Source organism: Meles meles, chromosome 20, assembly GCF_922984935.1.
Source record: "Meles meles chromosome 20, mMelMel3.1 paternal haplotype, whole genome shotgun sequence".
NCBI classification, from domain to species: Eukaryota; Metazoa; Chordata; class Mammalia; order Carnivora; family Mustelidae; genus Meles; species Meles meles.
The window spans coordinates 6,912,711-6,933,022 of record NC_060085.1 but is presented as its reverse complement, the minus strand read 5'-3'; the positions used below and the strand labels follow the sequence as shown (position 1 = coordinate 6,933,022).

The 20,312-nt window shown below is 40.6% G+C and overlaps 2 protein-coding genes across 2 annotated transcripts in view; both read left to right on the top strand.

The window, feature by feature from the left end:
• ZNF699 (zinc finger protein 699) overlaps nt 1-20,312 on the top strand; it is a 415,566-nt gene that overhangs the window by 14,327 nt on the left and 380,927 nt on the right. The window lies entirely within an intron of this gene.
• LOC123932398 (putative gustatory receptor clone PTE01) lies at nt 17,825-18,927 on the top strand. Its single transcript, XM_045990533.1, has 2 exons — nt 17,825-17,856; nt 17,967-18,927. The coding sequence occupies exons 1-2, from the start codon at nt 17,825-17,827 to the stop codon at nt 18,925-18,927; spliced, it is 993 nt and encodes a 330-aa protein (XP_045846489.1).

The window sequence follows — 20,312 nt, the reverse complement described above, 5'->3', positions numbered from 1 at the left end:
ATACACTAACACGCACGACCTGCGCTAATCTTTAGTGTACAGCTTGATGAAATTTCACTTACGTACTCACCCCGATAAACAGAGGTTCCCAGGATTCAAGAAAGCTTATTTATCTGCCTTCTCAATAACTGTCCCACAGAGGAAACCACAGTTTGACTTTTATTCAGTTTATTAGGTTTGTTTCTTCTTGATCCTCTTGGTCTTTATCTGAGTGCTTAAACACAATACGTACGATTACGTGTTTGGCTTCTTTTCTCAGCATGATGTCTGGTTTGCCTTTTAATTGCTCTTTTTTTTAATACTTAAATTAAAAAAAATTTAATAAACATGTAATGTATTATTAGCCCCAGGGGTACAGGTCTGTGAATCACCAGGTTTACACACTTCACAGCACTCACCATAACCCACACCCTCCCCAATGTCCATAACCCCACCACCCTCTCCTTACCCCCCTCCCCCTGGCAACCCTCAGTTTGCCCTGTGAGATTAAGAGTCTCTTATGGTTTGTCTCCCTCCCTTCGTACCCCCAAAACCCCTCATGTTGCATCTCCATTTTCTCATATCAGGGAGATCATATGATAGTTGTCTTTGTCCTTAATTGCTCTTTTTGCTGGCTTACACTTACTTCTGTTGGTGTATGTTTTGTTTGTAGGAATGAGATCCCTGGCTCGTAGGGTAGGCTGTAGGTTTCGTTTCAATAAGTATTCCTGTTTTTCGAAAAGGTGGCTTCCATCTCTCATCCTAAAAGCAATGCATGCAAATTCCAGTCGTTCTACGTAGTTGGACAGCCCTTTCTAATCTTAGGCATCTAGCAGAGGACGTGGTAATATCCTGCTTTGGTTTTAGTTTGCAGTTACATGACACGTAGTGATGGTAAATACTTTTTATGTGCTTATTGGCTAATTTGGATATCTTAAAAAATTTTTTTTTGAGATTTTATTTATTCAATTGAGAGAGAAAGCACAGGTGGGGGGAGGGGCAGAGGGAGAAGGAGTAGCAGGCTCCCCGCTGAGCGGGGATCCCCATGCGGGGCTCCATCCCAGGACTCTGAGGTCGTGACCTGAGCCAAAGGCAGTGGTTTAACTGACTGAGCCACCCAGGCGCCCCCGTTTGATATCTTTTATGAGGGCACCCTGTTGAAGCATTTTACTCCTTTTTGGTTCTTATTTTATGTGAAGGGTTTCCTTGTACTTACTTGTCCTTTATTGTATATATGTGTGTTTCTGTGTCTAGTTACATACACGTACATTTATAAACCATGTGTTATATATCATATATATTTATAACTTACGTATATTATATATACATACACTGCATTAGGTGACTGACTCTGGCTTGTCTTTTCACTCTTTTCATTGGTATGAGTTATAAAGGGAATTTATTGGTTTGATTATTGAGAAGTCCTTGGGTATAACTAGCTTCAGGGATGGCTGGGCTCCTAGGCCTAAAAAGCTGTTACCTGGATGAATTCTGTCCGTGTCTTGGCTGTGCATCTTCTTGCATTTAGCTGTTCTTCGTGGCAGGCTCTTTCTGTTGTGGGTCCCAGAAGATCCAGGCTGCTTTTTCTCTAGGTTGAGGTCTCAGGCAGAAAAGAACAACTCCAGTGTGATCATTATAATAGAATCTGATAGGCTCACTTGTTATCGAATCACTGTGGCCAGAGGAATGTAATAACTCTGATTTGTTCAGGTCTGGCTCGCATGCTCATCCCCAAATCAGAGTAGAGTTTGCACCGACCCAATCAGAGTCCTGACCGTTGTGATGTACGGAGAGGGGAGGAGGCAGCAGGGGGTAAGTGGGGGTAATACTGTCAACTAGCTTGTTGTGCTTACTGGGGTCTTAGCAACAGGAGGGAACTGAAGTCTGGTAACTCAGCAGGCCCTGGGAAAGGTCAGATGCCATCTGTTACTGTATCTTTAGAATGCTAAAGATGGCTTCTCAACCTTTATGTTGCTTTGCAGTACATTTAGAAATCTGGTTGTGAGAGACTTAACAGCATTTTTTTTTAAAGATTTTATTTATTTATTTGACAGAGATCACAAGTAGGCAGAGAGGCAGGCAGAGAGAGAGGAAGGGAAGCAGGCTCCCTGCCAAGCAGAGAGCCCAGTGCGGGGCTCGATCCCAGGACCCTGGGATCATGACCTGAGCCGAAGGCGGAGGCTTTAACCTGCTGAGCCACCCAGGCACCCCTAGCATTTTTATTCTTTAAGATTGTCTTGCCTTCTCTATTCCTCATTTGTTTTTACATTAGTTTTAGAATTTCCTTATCAGTTCACAGATATGCTGAGAGTATGCTGGGAATTACATTGACTTGATACCATAACCTGAATGAAATTGACATCTTTACAATATTGAGTCTTCCAATTAAATGTAATGTAATCATCCATTTACCTGGGTTGTCTTTAATTTGTCTTAACAGTGTTTTTTAGCTTAATTGTAGAGGTCTTGAATCTCTTTAATTTATTTCTAGGTATGTGGTATGTTTTGCTTTGTAAATATTTTTATTTATTTCCTTTTTGATTTTTCAGCTAGCATGAATTACAATTTCTTTTTGTACATTGATCTTTTTACCCAGTGACATTTATAAATTAAATCATTATTACTTGAATTATATTCAAATAGTTTGTGGATTATTTTGGATTTTCTGTGTACAATTCTGTCGATAACAAAAGAAAGTCTTACTTGATTTCTAAATTTTTAACTTTTTTTGCCTCATTCCTTAACAGTGATGAATAGAAATGATGAATATGAACATCTTTACCCTGTTCCTGATCTTAGGGGAAAATGTTCCATATTTCATAAATATAATAATAGCTGCAAGTTTTTCATAGAGTACTTTTAATAATGAAAAGAATTATTTTATCCCCAATTTGCCAAGTTTTTTTTTTTTATTGTGTGTGAATATTTTACCAGTGCCTTCTCTGTGTGTGTCATTGTCTTAAAAATCCCTTCAGTTTCTTAATGTGAATAATTACATTCCTTGATTTTTAGATGGTAGAACATGTCCTTCTGGAATAAACTACACTTGGACATGGTATATATTGGCTTATTAGCCTTCTCATTTTGCTAGATTCTGTATACAGAGTTACAAAAATTATTTTTGTGTCTGTTAATTAGAGGTTTGTCTTGTAATTTCCTTAAAAGTACTTGTCTGTGTTTTATGTCAAATTTATATGGCCCCATAAAAGCATAAAAGGAGTTGGAAACTGTTCTGGAAGACTATCTATAAAATTTAAACCAGTTAGTGCTTATCTGCTTGGAACAGTTCACCAGCGAATCTGTCTTCTGGGTTTTCTTCACAGAAATCTTTTGTAAGATAGTTTCGTTGGTGAGTTACACCAGATGTAAAGAGAAAAAAGATTAGTCAGTTTTCTAATTTGTTCTTGTGTTAGTTCTGCTAAATTGTATCCGTCCATTCCATAACTTTTCAAACGTGTTGGCATAAATTTTGTTGATAATATCCTATAATTCTTTTCAATGTCTGAAAACTGTCATTATATCCCCTTTTCATTTCTGATATTGGTGATATGTATGTGCTCTTCTTTTTCTTCATCCTGTTAGAGATTTAGATATATTAATTTTTTTCAAACAGCCAACTTTATTCTGCTTTCTGATTCTTTAATTTCTGGTTTTATTCCCTTCTACTTGGGTTTAATTTAATTCTACCTATTCGAGGTAGATGCTTGTATCACTGCCCATCTCCTGCTATGGCCAGTCTGCTTATAAACCTATCCAGTCAGAAATTTCTCCCATTAACATTATCAATACCAATATGTCTGAGATATATGCAGAAAAATACTGTTTATGTGCCTGTTACCTTAAGGCCATGGGGCTTCTGTGGTGGAATGGAAAGAAAACTGGCCTGGGAGTAAAGACACCTGATGGTATCCACTTTCCAACTCTACCTCAGAAAAGTCACTTAATTCTGATCCTGAGTTTGGTGTCTGTGTGTGTGTGTTTAAATTCTTTTTTATGAAATAATTATAGATTCACAGTAACCTGTGAAAAAATACGTATGGGGAAATTCCATGTATCCATTACTCGGTTTTCCCTAGTGGACATCCAAGAGCTTATTCAAATTTTGCCAGTTTGAGGTGTGTGTGTGTGTGTGTGTGTGTGTGTGTGTGTGTGTGTATTTCTTTGCAGTTTGAACCGTGTAGATGAATGGGTCTACTACCATAATCAGGATACAGAACTGTTCCATCACACAAAAGAACTCCTGGGCACCTGGATGGTTCAGTTGACTAAGCGTCTGCCTTCAGCTCAGGTCACGATCCCACGATCCTGGGATGGAGCCCCGAGTCACGCTCTCTGCTCAGCGGGGAGTCTGCCTCTCCCTCTGCCCCGTCCCCTGCTGGTGCTCACTCTCTTTCTCTCTCTCTCAAATAAATAAAAAATAAAATCTTAAAAAAACCTCTTTAGCCGCTTGGTATTCAGACCCAAGCCTCTCCATCACCAGCCCTAACAACTACCAGTATGTTCTCCATCTGTATGATTTCTTTTTGTTTGTTTTTTAAAAGATTTTATTCATTCACCTGATAGCACGAGCGGCGGAGAGCCGGAGAGGGAGAAGCAGGCTCCCTGCTGAGGAGGGAAGCCAACACAGGACTCGATCCCAGGACCCTGGGATCACGACCTGAGCTGAAGGCAGATGCTCAACCGCCTGAGCCACCCAGTCACCCCTATAATTTTGTTTTTTTCAAGAATGTTATGTAAATGAGACCATACAGTATGTAACCTCCTGGAGACAGACTTTTTTTTTCACTCAGCATAATCCCCTTGAGATACATTCAAGTTATTGTGCGAAGCTGTGTTCTTTTTTATTGCTAAGCTGTGAACAGTGGGTTTTCTGGAGGTGCTTTCCATCAAGTAAGTCCCCCTCTCCTAGTTTGCAGAGTTTAAAAAAATCATGAATGTAGATTCTGGATTTTGTCAAATGGCTTCTGTGCATCAATTGATAATGATCACAGCCTGTTGATCTGGTGGATCCCCCTGATTTTCAGATAATGGACCCGCCTTGCACTTCTGGAATCCATCTCCAGCCATGGTGTGTGTGATTGCTTTTACACACTGCTGGATTCAGTTTACTAATAGTTGCTTTTCTGTTGCTTTCCTCAGTCTTAAATTTATTTTTAAAATTTAAGTTATTTATTTGACAGAGAGAGAGAGAGCACAAGTAAGGAGAGTGGCAGGGAGAGGGAGAAGCAGCCTCTCTGCTGAGCAGGGAGCCCAGTGTGGGGCTCGATCCCAGAACACCAGGATCATGACCTGAGCCCAAGGCAGCCTCTTAACTGACTGAGCCACCCAGGTGCCCTTAATTTTAAATATATTTTAAGGCTAATATATTGGGACATATAAAAAATAGGCAAGGAGGGGCGCCCGGGTGGCTCAATGGGTTGAGGCCTCTGCCTTTGGCTCAGGTCATGATCTCATGATCCTGGGATCTCGCCCTGCGTTGGGCTCTCTGCTTGGAGGGGAGTCTGCTTCCTCCTCTCTCTGCCTGCCTCTCTGCCTACTTATAATCTCTTTCTGTCAAATAAATAAATCTTTTAAAAAATTAGGCAAGGAATAAGAAACAAGTTTTTGTGTTTAGTATTATCGGCATTGGCCATAAATCAAAGTCTGTACCATCGGGTGGACATAGGAGGTGCTAGTGGAGGGGCCAGGCTGGGGGCAGGGATCATATCCTTTCTGCAGGAGCAGAAACACTTCCTTCACTGCCACAAGTTTTCAGACTGGGGGAGAGTTTAGAGGACGAAGATTTGATTCAGGGATGATTTGAAGAGAAGAGGGCTGGCTTAGTTTTATGTAAAGAGAAGAGGTTTAAAAAAATTTAACATTTAATGAGCTTTTACTCTGTGTCATTCACTGTCTCAACTTCCGTGTATTATTTGATCAGCACAAAAATTTTATAAGGCAGGTACTTATTATCAATATAATACACATGGTAAAATAGATTCACAAATGAGCTCAAGTACTTGCCAGAATTACACAGTGTGTGGTAGAACTATGCCTGAATCCAGAACCCAGGCTTTTTTTTTTTCTTAAGATTTTATTTATTTGTGTGTGTGTGAGAGAGAGAGGGGGCAGGTAGGCAGAGGGAATTGCAGGCTCCCCACCGAGCAGAGAGCCTGATGTGGGACTCGATCCCAGGACCCTGGGATAATGACCTGAGCTAAAGCTAGGCATTTAACCAACTGAGCCAACCAGGTGCCCCCAGAAAATACTACACTCTACTGCCCCCAGGGGTCCAAGAATCCTGAAGAGTCAGGACAGGCAGGATTGGGTGCGTTTGAATGGGGAACTGCTGGGGTTAGGTGGGGCTGTGGGCAGCATTCTGGTGTAATCCCCACTTGGCATCTTTTAGGCAGCACCGTATCTTCTCAACCATCCTTATCCTATGGCTCCCTATATCATAGAGGGAGTAGGGAGTGTGGTTGCAAGGGAAAAAGAGAATCCAGCCAATAAAGTATGAAAGATTAAGATTGCTTTCTCTTTGCAGACATAGGGCACATTGTTAGAATTATATAAATATTGATAGCTTGATTTGACAAAAAGATTTATTGAGTGATTATGTCAGGCACTATTTGAAACACTTTATAGCCACAGTGTGTTTCCTCTTCACAATGACATGCAATTTCAGATAAAATAATTCTACTCAAGTAATACAACTAGAAACAATAAAGAGGAGTGCTAGATAATGGAAATACACAATTTCATTGTTTTCTAATATGACAATATAAATTAACAACAAATGAGACCAATGATGTCACTCAAATTAGCAAAGAAAAAAGTTACCAAGGAACAACCTCTGTAAGGAATTAGGAATATTTGTATTAAGAAAAGTATGGGGTGCCTGGTTGGCTCAGTCAGTTAAATGTCTGCCTTCAGCTTGGGTCATGATCCCGGAGACCTGGGATTGAGCTCTGTATCCAGGTTCCCTGCTCAGCCAAGAGACTGCTTCTCCCCTTGCCCCTCACCCCACTTGCGCTGTCTCTCTCAAATAATAAAATCTTACAAAAAAAAAAAAAAATTATGAAGCTTTCCTTGTAGACATATAAATGTACAAATACAGAGGCATTTTCAGCTTCTAGCATGGGAAATGATAAGGATGCCAATATTCCTGATACTATTTCATCATCAATGCTATCTCAATAAATCAAAATTGCAATAGAATTTTTAAGTGGAAATAATCTTTACAGAAAGAGCCTCCCTTGTGGGTATGTGCCTAGAGGAAGCCAAATGAACTTCCTTTTGGGAGGAGGGGACACTCAGAAGTCATTGAGTAAGACCAAGGACACTTTTTCCTCCTATGGTTCTCCAAGATGGCGAAGTCTTCAGGGGGTGGAGTTCATGGGCCAGTTCAGCTAATTACCAACTCTGCTTTCATGTCTCCAGGCCACAATTCCATAATCAGCCTACGTCTCCAGCCTTTCAGGCTGTCAGTCCCTGTCAAGTGGGTTTCATACCTGTCTCCTCCCAGAGTAGTGATCTCCACCAGGAAGCCTGGCCCGAGTCTGTCTTTCTGCCAGTCCTGGGAACAGAGCCTCAGCCATTGTTGCTCACCAAGCAGGGGAGGGGCAGCCCCCTTCCTCCTTGGTCATGCACCACCAAAGCCACAGGGCAGCCAGTGAGGGCCATGGGAAACTGGATGGAGGAGGGCCTGGGGGAGCATTGTTTCCTTATTGTCAGGCAAGCAGGACCTTTGGGTTACACACATGGTAGGGTGTGCAAAGTTTTCACTCCAAGCGCTGTAAAGTTTACGTTCTTGATTCTAGTGAGAGTCTACGGACTCATTCAGAACTCTGCTTTCCTCCCACACTGGTTCTAGCTCTACAATGGCGGGAGACCAGTCTCTGAACTGTCCCAGAGTATGCCATTGAAGACAGTAAGCATGAGATCATTAAATTTCACTGGCTTCCTACATGACAGGCTCAGAGCTAAGCGTTCTGTGTAGCTTGCTTCATTTCATCTGCATACCCCGCCCCCCCACCCCCCCAAGGAAGAGGACTGCACATAATCATCATTTTACAGATGAATAAGCGAGCGCAGCATTTAAATATGACTTGTATTCAGTCATGGGGTAAAATGGGTATGAATTCAGGTTTGAATCCTCACATCCAGACTCCAGACACAGGTCATCTAGCCACCTACCTCCTACCAACCCAGTCTGTCATTTTACCTGCCAGGTCACTTTGGAGGTTTCCAGTAGCCCTCTGTGGGGAGTCATGGGTACCCCTTGCACCAGCTAGACTATAGTAATAGACTAATAGGATGACAGATGAGATCAAGATATGGATCATAGAAGGCTCAGCCAGTTATAGGTCTCTCTTGTCCCTGCTCCTACATTTTCCTTACGCTGTCTTCCTTCTTTATTCTAATTGCAAAGATTAAACAGTGTAGTGGAAACTGTGTATGTGGTGAATGTACACAGAAAGTACAAAATAGATTTCATATATTATTAATAGGCTTGTCTCATACTATTTGATTAAAATATCCTGTGATCTGAAGGCACAATTTCCCTAGATCTTTGAACAGGACATTTTATTTTGTCCTTACACAAATACTGAGTGGAGGGAAATACTGAATCTCACTCATTTCTGATTTCCCAGAGCCTATACTATCCTTGGCACAGAAAAGGCAACACAAATAAAAACAAAAACATCTCTGTTTAACATTAAATAATCCCTTAATTTTTAAGTTAGCAAACATGTGAGTTTAATCAGTCAGCAAATGCATTCAAATGATTGAGCAATTTAGGGAGAATTAGGACTTCTATATCAAGAATCTGGGAGTATTCCCATTTTCTCAGTTAATATTGTGGGTCTCAGAACATTTAATATGAGCTCTACTCCTCCTTTTTAAAAAAAATTTATTTACCTGACAGATCACAAGTAGGCAGAGAGGCAGGCAAAGAGAGAGGAAGGGAAGCAGGCTCCCCACTGAGCAGAAAGCCCAATGCAGGGCTCCATCCCAGGACCTCAGGACGGTGACCTGAGCTGAAGGCAGAGACCCAATCCATTGGGCCACACAGGCGCCCTGAGCTCTACTCTTCTAACAAGTTTTTTTTTTAAGATTTTATTTATTTATTTGACAGAGATCACAAGTAGGCAAAGAGGCAGGCAGAGGGAGGGAGGAGGAAGCAGTCTCCACACTGAGCAGAGAGCTCTATGTGGGGCTTGATCCCAGCACCCTGGGATCATGACCGGAGCCAAAGAAAGAGGCCTTAACCCACTGAGCCACCCAGGATCCCTTTTTCTAACAAATTTTGAAGTGTTCATATATTACTATTGACTTTAGGTACAATGTTGCACATCTCTAGAACTTACTCGTTTTGCTTGACTGAAACTTCATGCCCTATGATGAGGAACTCTCCATTTCCCCCTCCTGCCACCATTCTACTCTGACTCTGAACATAACTGGAATCATGCATTATTTGTCATTCTGTGATTGGCTTATTTCACTTAGCATAATATCCTTAAGGTTATGAAATGGGAGAAAACATTTACAAACCATATGTTGTTTCAAATGACAGAATTTCCTTCTTTTTTCAGGCCGAATAGATATGTCATATACTAGATACATAGTAGAATATACTATGCAAGTGTAGCAGTATATATACACAATAATAGTATACATACACTTTTGTATATATATGATTTGCATTTCTATGATGAATAGTGATACTGATCGCCTTTTCATGTACTTGTTAGCTATTTGTGTATTTCTTTTGCAAAAATGTCTGTTTAAGTCCTTAACCCATTTTAAAAAATCAGGCTATTAGTTGTTTGTTTGTTTACCATTGGGTTATTGAAGTTTCTTTTACATTTTTGAGATTTAGCTAATTATTGGACGTGTGGTTTGCAAATGTTTTCTCCCATTCCACAGGCTGTTTTTTCGCTGATGAGGAACTGAAGTGCCCTGATGTGCCACTGGTCTTAAATTGTTGCTGAGATCAGATGGAATTGTGTCTTTAAATCCTATACCCTTTCTATTATCTGGGATGCCACTCTTATATCAAGGATATTAGCACCACCCCTAAACAGCTATTGTGGACTTTCCTGGCATATTTCCATTGAGGCTTTCCCCTCAATTAGTAGCACTCATTCTAAATTTTGGAGTTTGATGAGGAAAACGAAAGTGTCACCTGGTCAAAGAATGTTAAATGAGATAGCAAAGCAATATTAATGTATTAGGGTTCTCTAGAGAAACAGACCTAACAAGATATGTGTATATTTATATAGAGATTTAAGAAATTGGTTCACATGATTATGGTGGCTTGCTAAGTCCAAATGTTGCAAAGTAGGCTAAGCAGACAGGAAACACAGGAAGAATTGCAATTCATGTCCAAAGACAGTCTGATGGCAAGATTCCTGCTTTCTCTGGGAGGTCATTCTTTGTTCTATTATGTCTTCAACTGATTGGTTAAGGCCCACCTACGTTATAGAGGGTAATGTGCTTTACTCAAAATCCATTGATCTAAATGTTTCAAACAGTTTTTTTTTTTAAGATTTTATTTATTTATTTGACAGAGAGAGATCACAAGTAGGCAGAGAGGCAGGAAGAGAGAGAAGAGGAAGCAGGCTCCCTGCGGAGCAGAGAGCCTGATGCGGGGCTCGATCCCAGGACCCCGAGATCATGACCTGAGCTGAAGGCAGCGGCTTAATCCACTGAGCCACCCAGGCGCCCCATTGATCTAAATGTTAATCTCAGCCAAAAAATACTTGAAAATAATACCAGATTCTTGATTTAGAAGTCCTAATTCTCCCTAAATTGCTTAATCATTTGATGACTGATAAACTCACATGTTTATGTATGTTAACTTAAAATTTAAGTCTGGGTTTTTTATTAAGATGTATGAAACTTGAAAGTCAGAAGAAGCACAGGTACTACTCCTCCTGAGAAGTGGAAAGCCTCAGACCCTACAAAGGACATTTACTTTTCTTCTGATCCTGGTCCATTAATATTAACAAGCCCTCAGAGATTGGAAGAGAACACAGATCAATTTGGTTAATTATGAGCTCTGTGCATTGAGCTTTCAAGTCCACACAACTGTAAATAATCGGCTTGTGCCCTGCAAACTTTCAGTGGCCCGTGTGAGCACAGTTGGCTCTGTATGTGCATCTTCTCTTCCCTGAGTCGCTTATACACCAAGGGTTCCACACCTGACTCTGTCTTCCAACCCATCCTGAGAACAGAGCCCAAATCTTCACTACTCACAGGCATAAGAAGAATGATGGACCATCATCCCTTTGTCATGCCCCATCGTAGAGGACCCACAGTCCAGTGAGTGATGTTGGAGATACTGGATACAGAAAAAACTGGGGGAGCGTTGTCTCTTCGTCATCAGGATGACGTAAGCAGGAGAGTTGGTGTAGCTGTATGGAAGGGCACTGATATGCAGGTTGAGCTCAGAAGCCTGTGAGGTTTATATTCTTGGTTCTGGTGGGAATCTGAGAATTGTCATTCAGAGTTCAAGTTTCCTCCCACACTGGTTCTAACTCCTGTAGGAATCTCCCTCACCACAGCAGAAAATAAGTCCCTCTAAACTGTCCCTTAAGCTGCAAAATGACCATGGAAGTGATGATGAAGACGAGCAGGGGAATGATACCAAATTACCAGATATATGACATCATGAACCTTTACTAAGGATTCCAATCCTAAGCTCTGAAATAAGTGCTTTATGTAGACTGTTTCTTTTCATCTGCCTAGACACCCCTAAAATACATGGGTACACATTATTGTTCTTTTACAGAGGAGGAGAGGATTATAGCCTTTTAATATAACTTGTCCCAGGTCATGGGATAGAATGGGATGAAGCCAGGTTTGAATCAAAGAGTCTGACTCCAGGCACAATGCACCGGGCCGGTATTCTCCCTTTCCGATGCAAACAACCATTTCACTTCTCTGGTCATTCCATCCATGCACTCTCTGCTCACGGTGCTCTTCTCTGTGGAGGTTACTGGTAAACCACAGTGGTGAGCTGTTGGTGCATCAACTATAGGAAGGATGGCTGAAGATTGCTGGCACGGGTTCGTAGAAAGACCTGGCTCATGACAGTTTAGGGTAGATTTCTCATGAGCGCCCCTGCTCCTGGATTCTGCCTCAGCTGTCCGCTTCCTCCTCCATTCTTACAAGTTAGTGCTTCTCCATTTCAGAGGGAGACACAATGTCAATGTCTCCGGTTCCACCCACACTCAGGAAACCAGAAACTATTCAAAGATGTACAATAGATGTGCTATTGGTTAAGACCTCTAGATCTCTGCTTTAAAATTTCTGAATTTTAACAGAGTAAAGAAGTTAGCTGTGGGACGCCTGGGTGGCTCAGTGGTTTAAGCCGCTGCCTTCGGCTCAGGTCATGATCTCAGGGTCCTGGGATCAAGTCCCGCGTCTGGCTCTCTGCTCTGAAGGGAGCCTGCTTCCCTCTCACTCTCTCTGCCTGCCTCTCTGCCTACTTGTGGTCTCTCTCTGTCAAATAAATAAATAAAATCTTAAAAAAAAAAGAAGTTAGCTGCATGTGCCTCAGATCCATGATATAATTTTAAGTCCTATCTTCTTATTATGGAATAAGTGGCAGCAAGTTCTTGGTATCTCTGAGCCTCCAAACTGTCATCTAACTTGATTCTTAGTCGATACCACTCCACTAAGTAAGGACTAAGTAGATATGAATACTACCAATGTGGTTAAAAACATGACGGATGCATACAGTAAGGGCAAAAATTTTAGATATTATTATTGATAATATTAATTAATATTGTTAATACCAACCTCTACGTCCTTCAACCAAAATATCCCGTGATCTGATTGGTTTTCAATGGCTTCCTGACAATTTTTACCCCTATACAAGTTAAATATTGAGTGCTTGGAAGGAAATGACTGAATCACATTCATTTCTGTTTCCCCAGATCTTGTATCATCTTTGGTACAGAGTAGGCAACAACAACAACAAATCCCCCAAATATATTAAATATTGAGTAGGACTTTCTCTGAGTCACAGGAACAAAGGATAGTCAATATGGCTTGCACACACTGGTCTTTTCCTGCCAGTGCCTTCATTCATTTTAGTGATAAGAGATAAGATAAAATAGCACTTGGGGGAACCTGGGGGGCTCAGTCATGAAGCAGCTGCCTTTGGCTCAGGTCATGATCCCAGGGCCCTGGGATTGAGGCCGGCTTCTGGCTCCCTGCTGAGTGGGAAGCCCGCTTTCCCCTCCCCCTGCTTGTGTTCCCTCTCTTGCTGTCAGTCTCTGTAAAATAAATAAATAAAATCTTAAAAAAAAAGATAAAATAGCGCTTGTTTGTATCTATGTCATAAACATTCAATAGGATCTTTTTTTTTTGTTTTGTTTTTTTAAAGCAGTTTCCACGCCCAGCATGTTACCCAACACAAGCTTGAAATCAAGATCCGAGTCTGGGATCAAAAATTGGATGCTTAACCAATTGAGCCACCAGGCCCCTCTCTATTATTTTCTATTTAATAGAATCTGCAACATTCAGTTGTTCAAAAATCATCACAGTGCTTTTTGTAAGTATGAAAAAGAAAAGGCAGAATGAGAAGGGGAAGATAAAGTTAACTCTGTAGGTTTAAACACTTTTTTTTTTTAAGCGTAGTTCTTTTTTTTTAAAATATTTTATTTGACAGAGAGAAATCACAACTAGGCAGAGAGGCAGGCAGAGAGAGAGGAGGAAGCAGGCTCCCCATGGAGCAGAGAGCCCGACGTGGGGCACGATCCCAGGACCCTGGGATCATGACCTGAGCTGAAGGCAGAGGCTTTAACCCACTGAGCCACCCAGGCCCCCGGTTTAAACACTTTTTAGGATTTCTAGTGACCTGAGACAAGAGAGCCTCCAGATTCTCTGCCATATAACACAATAAAAGGTTATTAAGACTTCTTAGAATTGCATTTCATCAGTAAGCCCATAGTTACAATACAGATTCAAATTCTGGTTTCATAGGTGTGTGGGGGGGCTCAGTCGGTTAAGCATCTGCCTTGGGCTCAGGTCCTGATTCCAGCGTCCTGGGATGAGCGAGTCTGCTTTTCCCCTTCTCTGCCCCTTCCCCTGCTTGTGTGTGAGTGTTTGCATGTGCGCTCTCTCCCTCAAATAAATAAATAAAATCTTAAAAAAAGGAAAAAAAATTAATTCTGGTTACAAAACAATGACCAAATATTAAGTTCCACTTCCCTTAGATGCCACGCATCTCTGGAGATGACTTATCTTTCGATTTCCAGAGGCACGAGGCTAGCACACACAGGCCGAGGGATTTACACATCTTCCTGTGGATTAGGATACTGGGCCAGTGATTTTCAGGAGCCCTTATGGCAGCAAAATGGTGCATTATAGGATTTCCTAGCAACAGTAATGCACTTTACAGCCGAGTTTGAAAATCTGAGATATGGAAATATTCTACGTAAGATGTGAATTTTTATATGGAGCTATCACAGAATGATTGTAACTAAATGCTTGAGAAATATTTCTGATTGTTTACTTTAATAATAGCATGCAGTTGATAGCAACTAATTTTTCTGGGAAAACAAATATAGGCAATAAATAGTGAAATTGAACTTGCATTGATTTTTTAAAATTTATTAATTTATTTTCAGCATAACAGTACTCATTGTTTTTGCACCACACCCAGTCCTCCATGCAATACGTGCCCTCTCTATTACCCTCCATCTGGTTCCCTAACCTCCCAACCTCCGCCCCTTCAAAACCCTCAGGTTGTTTTTCAGAGTCCATAGTCTCTCATGGTTCATCTTCCCTTCCAATTTCCCTCAACTTCCTTCTCCTCTCCATCTCCCCATGTCCTCCATGTTCTTTGTTATGCTCCACAAATAAGTGAAACCATATGATACTTGACTCTCTCTGCTTGACTTATTTCACTCAGCATTATCACTTCCAGTCCCGTCCATGTTGTTACAAAAGTTGGGTATTCATCCTTTCTGATGGAGGCATAATACTCCATTGTGTATATGGACCACATCTTCCTTATCCATTCATCCGTTGAAGGGCATCTTGGTTCTTTCCACAGTTTGGCGACCGTGACCATTGCTGCTAAAAACATTGGGGTACAGATGGCCCTTCTTTTCACTCCATCTGTATCTTTGGGGTAAATACCCAGCAGTGCAATTGCAGGGTTATAGGGAAGCTCTATTTTTAATTTCTTGAGGAATCTCCACACTGTTGGCTGCACCAACTTGCATTCCCACCAACAGTGTAAGAGGGTTCCCCTTTCTCCACATCTTCTCCAACACACGTTGTTTCCTGTCTTGCTAATTTTGGCCATTCTGACTGGTGTAAGGTGGTATCTAATGTGGTTTTAATTTGAATCTCCCTGATGGCTAGTGATGATGAGCATTTTTTCATGTGTCTGATAGCCATTTGTATGTCTTCATTGGAGAAGTGTCTGTTCATATCTTCTGCCCATTTTTTGATATGATTATCTGTTTTGTGTGTGTTGAATTTGAGGAGTTCTTTATAGATCCTGGATATCAACCTTTTGTCTGTACTGTCATTGAATTTGCATTGATTTTTATAACACAATATCCTCCATGCAGCTGTCATATAGAAATTCTTACTTGTGTAATATGCAGAAAGGCAAAAGGATCTTCATAGGGTTGTTGAAATAAGGAATCGATAAACAAAATGAAGTTAATTTCTCAGTTAATACTATGTATCACTTAAAGTGTTATTATCTAGATTTAAACACAATGTAGTAAGTAAGGACACTTTATATGCAGTGTGCCTAGTAACATACTATTTAGGTAAATTTTCAAGAAAACTCTTTGTAAATACATAAATAATAACATCATGGAAATGCCCAAAGAAAATATACCCACCTAATTAATGACAGTGGTTGCTTTGGTGGACAGATGTGCAGGGCAATGAGCTCATGCAGGGATTTAAAGAAAGCTAAAATTTTATCAGTGATATTTAAAATCTCCATAAAATATGAGTTTGGCAGCAAATATTAGTAAATGCTTATATTTTAATATAGATATTGGGTATTCATTATAGTAATAATAGGCAATATTCACTGACCATATTCTAGGTGCCTGGCAATATCTTAAAGCATTGTTCTTGACCCTGCTGTACGTTAGCACCACCAAGAATCGTGCATGTAGAGATTATCATTTAATTGGCTCTAGGCAGTGGACAGGACATCAGTACATGTTAGAATATTAACGGGTAAGTATAATAATCAATTAGGATTGAGAACCACAGGTCTGAGCATTTTATGTTTTATTTAATTTCTTCAAACAACCCAACAAGGTAAGTTCAGTTGTTATTACCATTTTACCAATGTGGAAGCTCTCCAGGTGTTTGTTATGTTAGTCTTTGTACTTTTCTCTTTGGATTTTTCTCTCAATTAAACCATAGTGTAACCTGTCAAGAGAAATGAATATCAGAGTTGCCTTCAGGGAATTTATTTAAAAATAGTTGTATTTAGGGTTGGCTGGCTCGTTTAGTCAGTGGAGCGTGCGACTCTTGATCTCAGGGTCATGGGTTTGGTTGGGTGTGGAGATTGCTTCAAAAGAAAATCTTAAAAAAATATTGTATTTAAGCAGAATTGATTTTATTGTTTATTTATGTATTTACTTATTTCTTTATTTTCAGCAACATGATGGACCTAGAGGGTATCATGCTAAGTGAAATAAGTCAGAGAAAGACAAATACCATATGATTTCACTCATATGTGGAATTTAAGAAACAAAAGAAATGAACAAACAAAAAAAGATAAACAAAAAAATCCCAGACTCTTAAATGGAATTAATTTTTAAAAGAATGAATTAAGGAGAATTCTCCTTGTTTCAGTAAACATTGAAGTTAAGGAAGCATAAGAAGGCTAGATTTCAGACCTGGTTCTGGGGGCCTTGTATGGTCCTAAATTCCTTGATTATAAATAAGAGAATTGGATTTCATGAAGGCAGAGCACTTCCAAATGTCTGGGTTTAGAAACACATATAAGCCCTCTTACCAATACCAAACTACTGCAAAATAGAGACCAAAAAAACCCCAAAGAGCGGTGTCAAACACAAGTGTCAATTTCCCTGAGATTGTGTAAGGTTGATATTTAATCCTGCAAAAGATGAGAGATAGGAAGAAAGTATTTTTTACAAATTAATTATTGTTTAATGACTCAGAGCTGCATTGTACACTAATGCCATCTATGGGGTCAGTGATACTGCATGATTTTGTGCATTTAACCCAAACATACTCATCAAAATTTGAAGTCTATCAGGCCATGGTTAAGAGTTATATTTAAAAAGACTTTAAAAAGACAACCCACGTATTTGAGTGAGCACGTATTTCCATGGAGAGATGTCAAAAACCAGAGACTGATGAAAACCCCTGAAGATAATTAACACATTAAAAAAATCTTTCTGATTATAAACATTTTAATTTAGAGTGTCAATAATGTAGTTCTAGCAATTATACAGCTTATCAATATTCTAAAGGGAATTTCTTGCACTTATTTGAATAAAATAAGGCTGTTTCTAAGTGTCCTTTAATTAGAATGATTTTTTTTCCTTAAAGGGAGAAGAATGTTTCCTATTCAGTATGATTCTTTAAGAGTATTTTATGGCAATGATGGATTTATCAATTATCTCCAAATGTTTATGCTCCTCTAACGTTCTTCAGTTGAGTGTTTTTAAAGCATGTATAGAGATACGTGAATAACACAGAAATCAACGAGGAAATAGTTCTAAGAAAATTAGATCTGAGACACAGAAAGATTGCTGAAGACACTGGAATGTATGGCCCCATATATGAATATTTTACTTGTGAATTGCTCGAATACACAATGGGGACACAGTACTGGATGCCCATTCACTTGACCCACTTTTCCAACCCTCTTTTCTTTTTTTTTTTCCGCTTTTTAAAAAATTTCTTTTCAGCGTTACAGTATTCATTGTTTTTGCACCACACCCAGTGCTCCATGCAATATGTTCCCTCCCCAACCTTCTTTTCTTTTTCAGAAGGTGTCCAAGCTACATAGAACCACAAAATCTAACACGTGTCTCAGAATTCTTCCTCACGGGACTCTCGGATGATCCAGAACTGCAGCGCCTTCTCTTTGGGCTGTTCCTGTTCATGTACCTGGTCACCTTGCTTGGGAACCTGCTCATCATCCTGGCTGTCTGCTCTGACTCCCACCTCCACACCCCCATGTACTTCTTCCTCTCCAACCTGTCCTTGGCTGACATTGGTTTCACTTCTACCACAATCCCCAAGATGATCGTGGATATCCAAACTCAGAGCACAGCCATCTCCTATATGGGTTGCCTGACTCAGATGTCTTTTTTTATGCTTTTTGGGTGTTTGGATAGTCTCCTCCTGGCTGTGATGGCGTACGACCGATTCGTGGCCATCTGTCACCCCCTGCGCTACTTGGTCATCATGAACCCCCGCCTCTGTGGCCTGTTGGTTTTGACATCTTTTTTCATCAGCCTGTTGGTCTCCCAGATGCACAATTCAGTTGTGTTGCAACTCACCTATTTCAAGGATGTGGAAGTTTCTCATTTCTTCTGTGACCCTTCTCAGCTCCTGAACCTTGCCTGTTCTGACACTTTCACCAACAACATCGTCATGTATTTTGTTGGTGCCATCTCTGGCTTTCTCCCTATCTCAGGTATCCTTTTCTCTTACTGTAAAATTGTCTCCTCCATTCTGAGAGTCCCATCCACAGGTGGGCAGCACAAAGCCTTCTCCACCTGTGGCTCCCACCTGTCAGTTGTTTGCTTGTTTTATGGAACAGGCCTTGGAGTGTACCTCAGTTCAGCTGTCTCACGTTCTCCCAGGAAGGGTGCAGTGGCCTCGGTGGTGTATACTGTGGTCACCCCCATGCTGAACCCTTTCATCTACAGCCTGAGGAACAGGGACATCAAAAGGGCCATGTGGAGGCTCTTCAGCAAAACCATCTGATCGCAGCACCCGTGCCATCCATTTGGAGTGTAGGTTGGAAAGCGCAGCAAAACTAAGCACCTAGACCTGGGAATCCTACCTCTCTCACCACATCATTTTTGTAGTTGTCATATGGCTTTCATCTCTCTCCTCACTTAACTTCTGAAAATTCCTTTCTTCCCTATGTCTTAAATGGGACTGAGGGAGTATTCTGGGGTACCTTGTATATCGTAATCCCTGCATGACTAGATCTCATTGTACCTATGGAGGCTCTGTGCTTTATCATTGGCTACCCAAGCATCCCAGAAAGATGAGCAATTTTCCTTCTGTATTTCAAAATTCACATATTTCCCACAGTTCTTGTGTATTTTCCATACAAATCACTTATTTATCCAATTGGTTTGTGCAGGTTATGTGGATGGAGGTATGTCACTGGTTCTCAAACTTGTATTTATTTGTTTACTTCAAGTACAATTAAATATAGTGTTTTATTAGTTTCGGGGCTACAATATGATTCAACTGTTCTATACATTTCTCAGTGCTCATCAAGATAGGTGTACTCTTTTCGAAGACTTTATTTATTTATTTATTTGAGAGAGAAAGAGAGAGAGAGAGAGAGAGAAACACACATGGAGAGGGGAGGGGCAGAGGTAGAGGGAGAATCAGACTACCCACTCAGTGGGGAGCCCAACTTGAGGTGATCCCAGGACCCCAAGATCATGAGCTGAGCCAAAGGCAGACACTTAACTGACTGAGCCTCCCAGGCACCCCAAGAGGAGTGGACTCTTAATCCCCTTTAACTATTTCACCTATCCCTCCACCCATCTCTCCTCCAGCAATCACCAATCTGTTCTCTGTTTTTAAAAGTCTGTTTTTTTGTTTGTCTCTTTTTTTTCTTTGTTCATTTTTTTTGTTTCTTAAATTCGATGTATGTGTGAAATCGTATGATATTTGTTTTTTTCTGACTGACACATTTCATGTAACGTCATAGCCCATAGGTCCATCCATGTTGTCAGGAAAGATGCATAGATAGGACTTAGAAAGTTACCACGTACAACTATCCACATCTCTGTTTATCTACTAACAAAAACAGATAAACCAAAACCATAGTTTGTTTGTTTTCATGGGCTGAGAACCCCACAGAAGTCTAAGAAAATATACTCGGGAGCGAGTTGAGTCCTTTCTAGTTAGCAGAAATCACAACCACTGGGGACATTTGTTAAATTTGGGAATGGAATGGTTACGAATTGGCTTACCAGTGGTGGTGGGGCTCTCCTGGTACAACAGAAACCAGGGAGTCTACTTGAGCCTGTGTCACCAGAAGCAGTAAAGTGGGATCTGCTGAAATTCCCAATGGAGAGAAAGTTCTACCCATTTTCCAATTTGTCTAGGAATTTTTGCTGTGT

Excerpts from the sequence above, each read along its gene's own strand:
- LOC123932398 (XM_045990533.1), top strand. The coding sequence starts at position 17,825 with ATGCCCATTCACTTGACCCACTTTTCCAACCC. Across the intron at positions 17,857-17,966 it reads TTGACCCACTTTTCCAACCC|TCTTTTCTTTTTCAGAAGGT; the intron begins TCTTTTCTTTTT and ends CCTCCCCAACCT.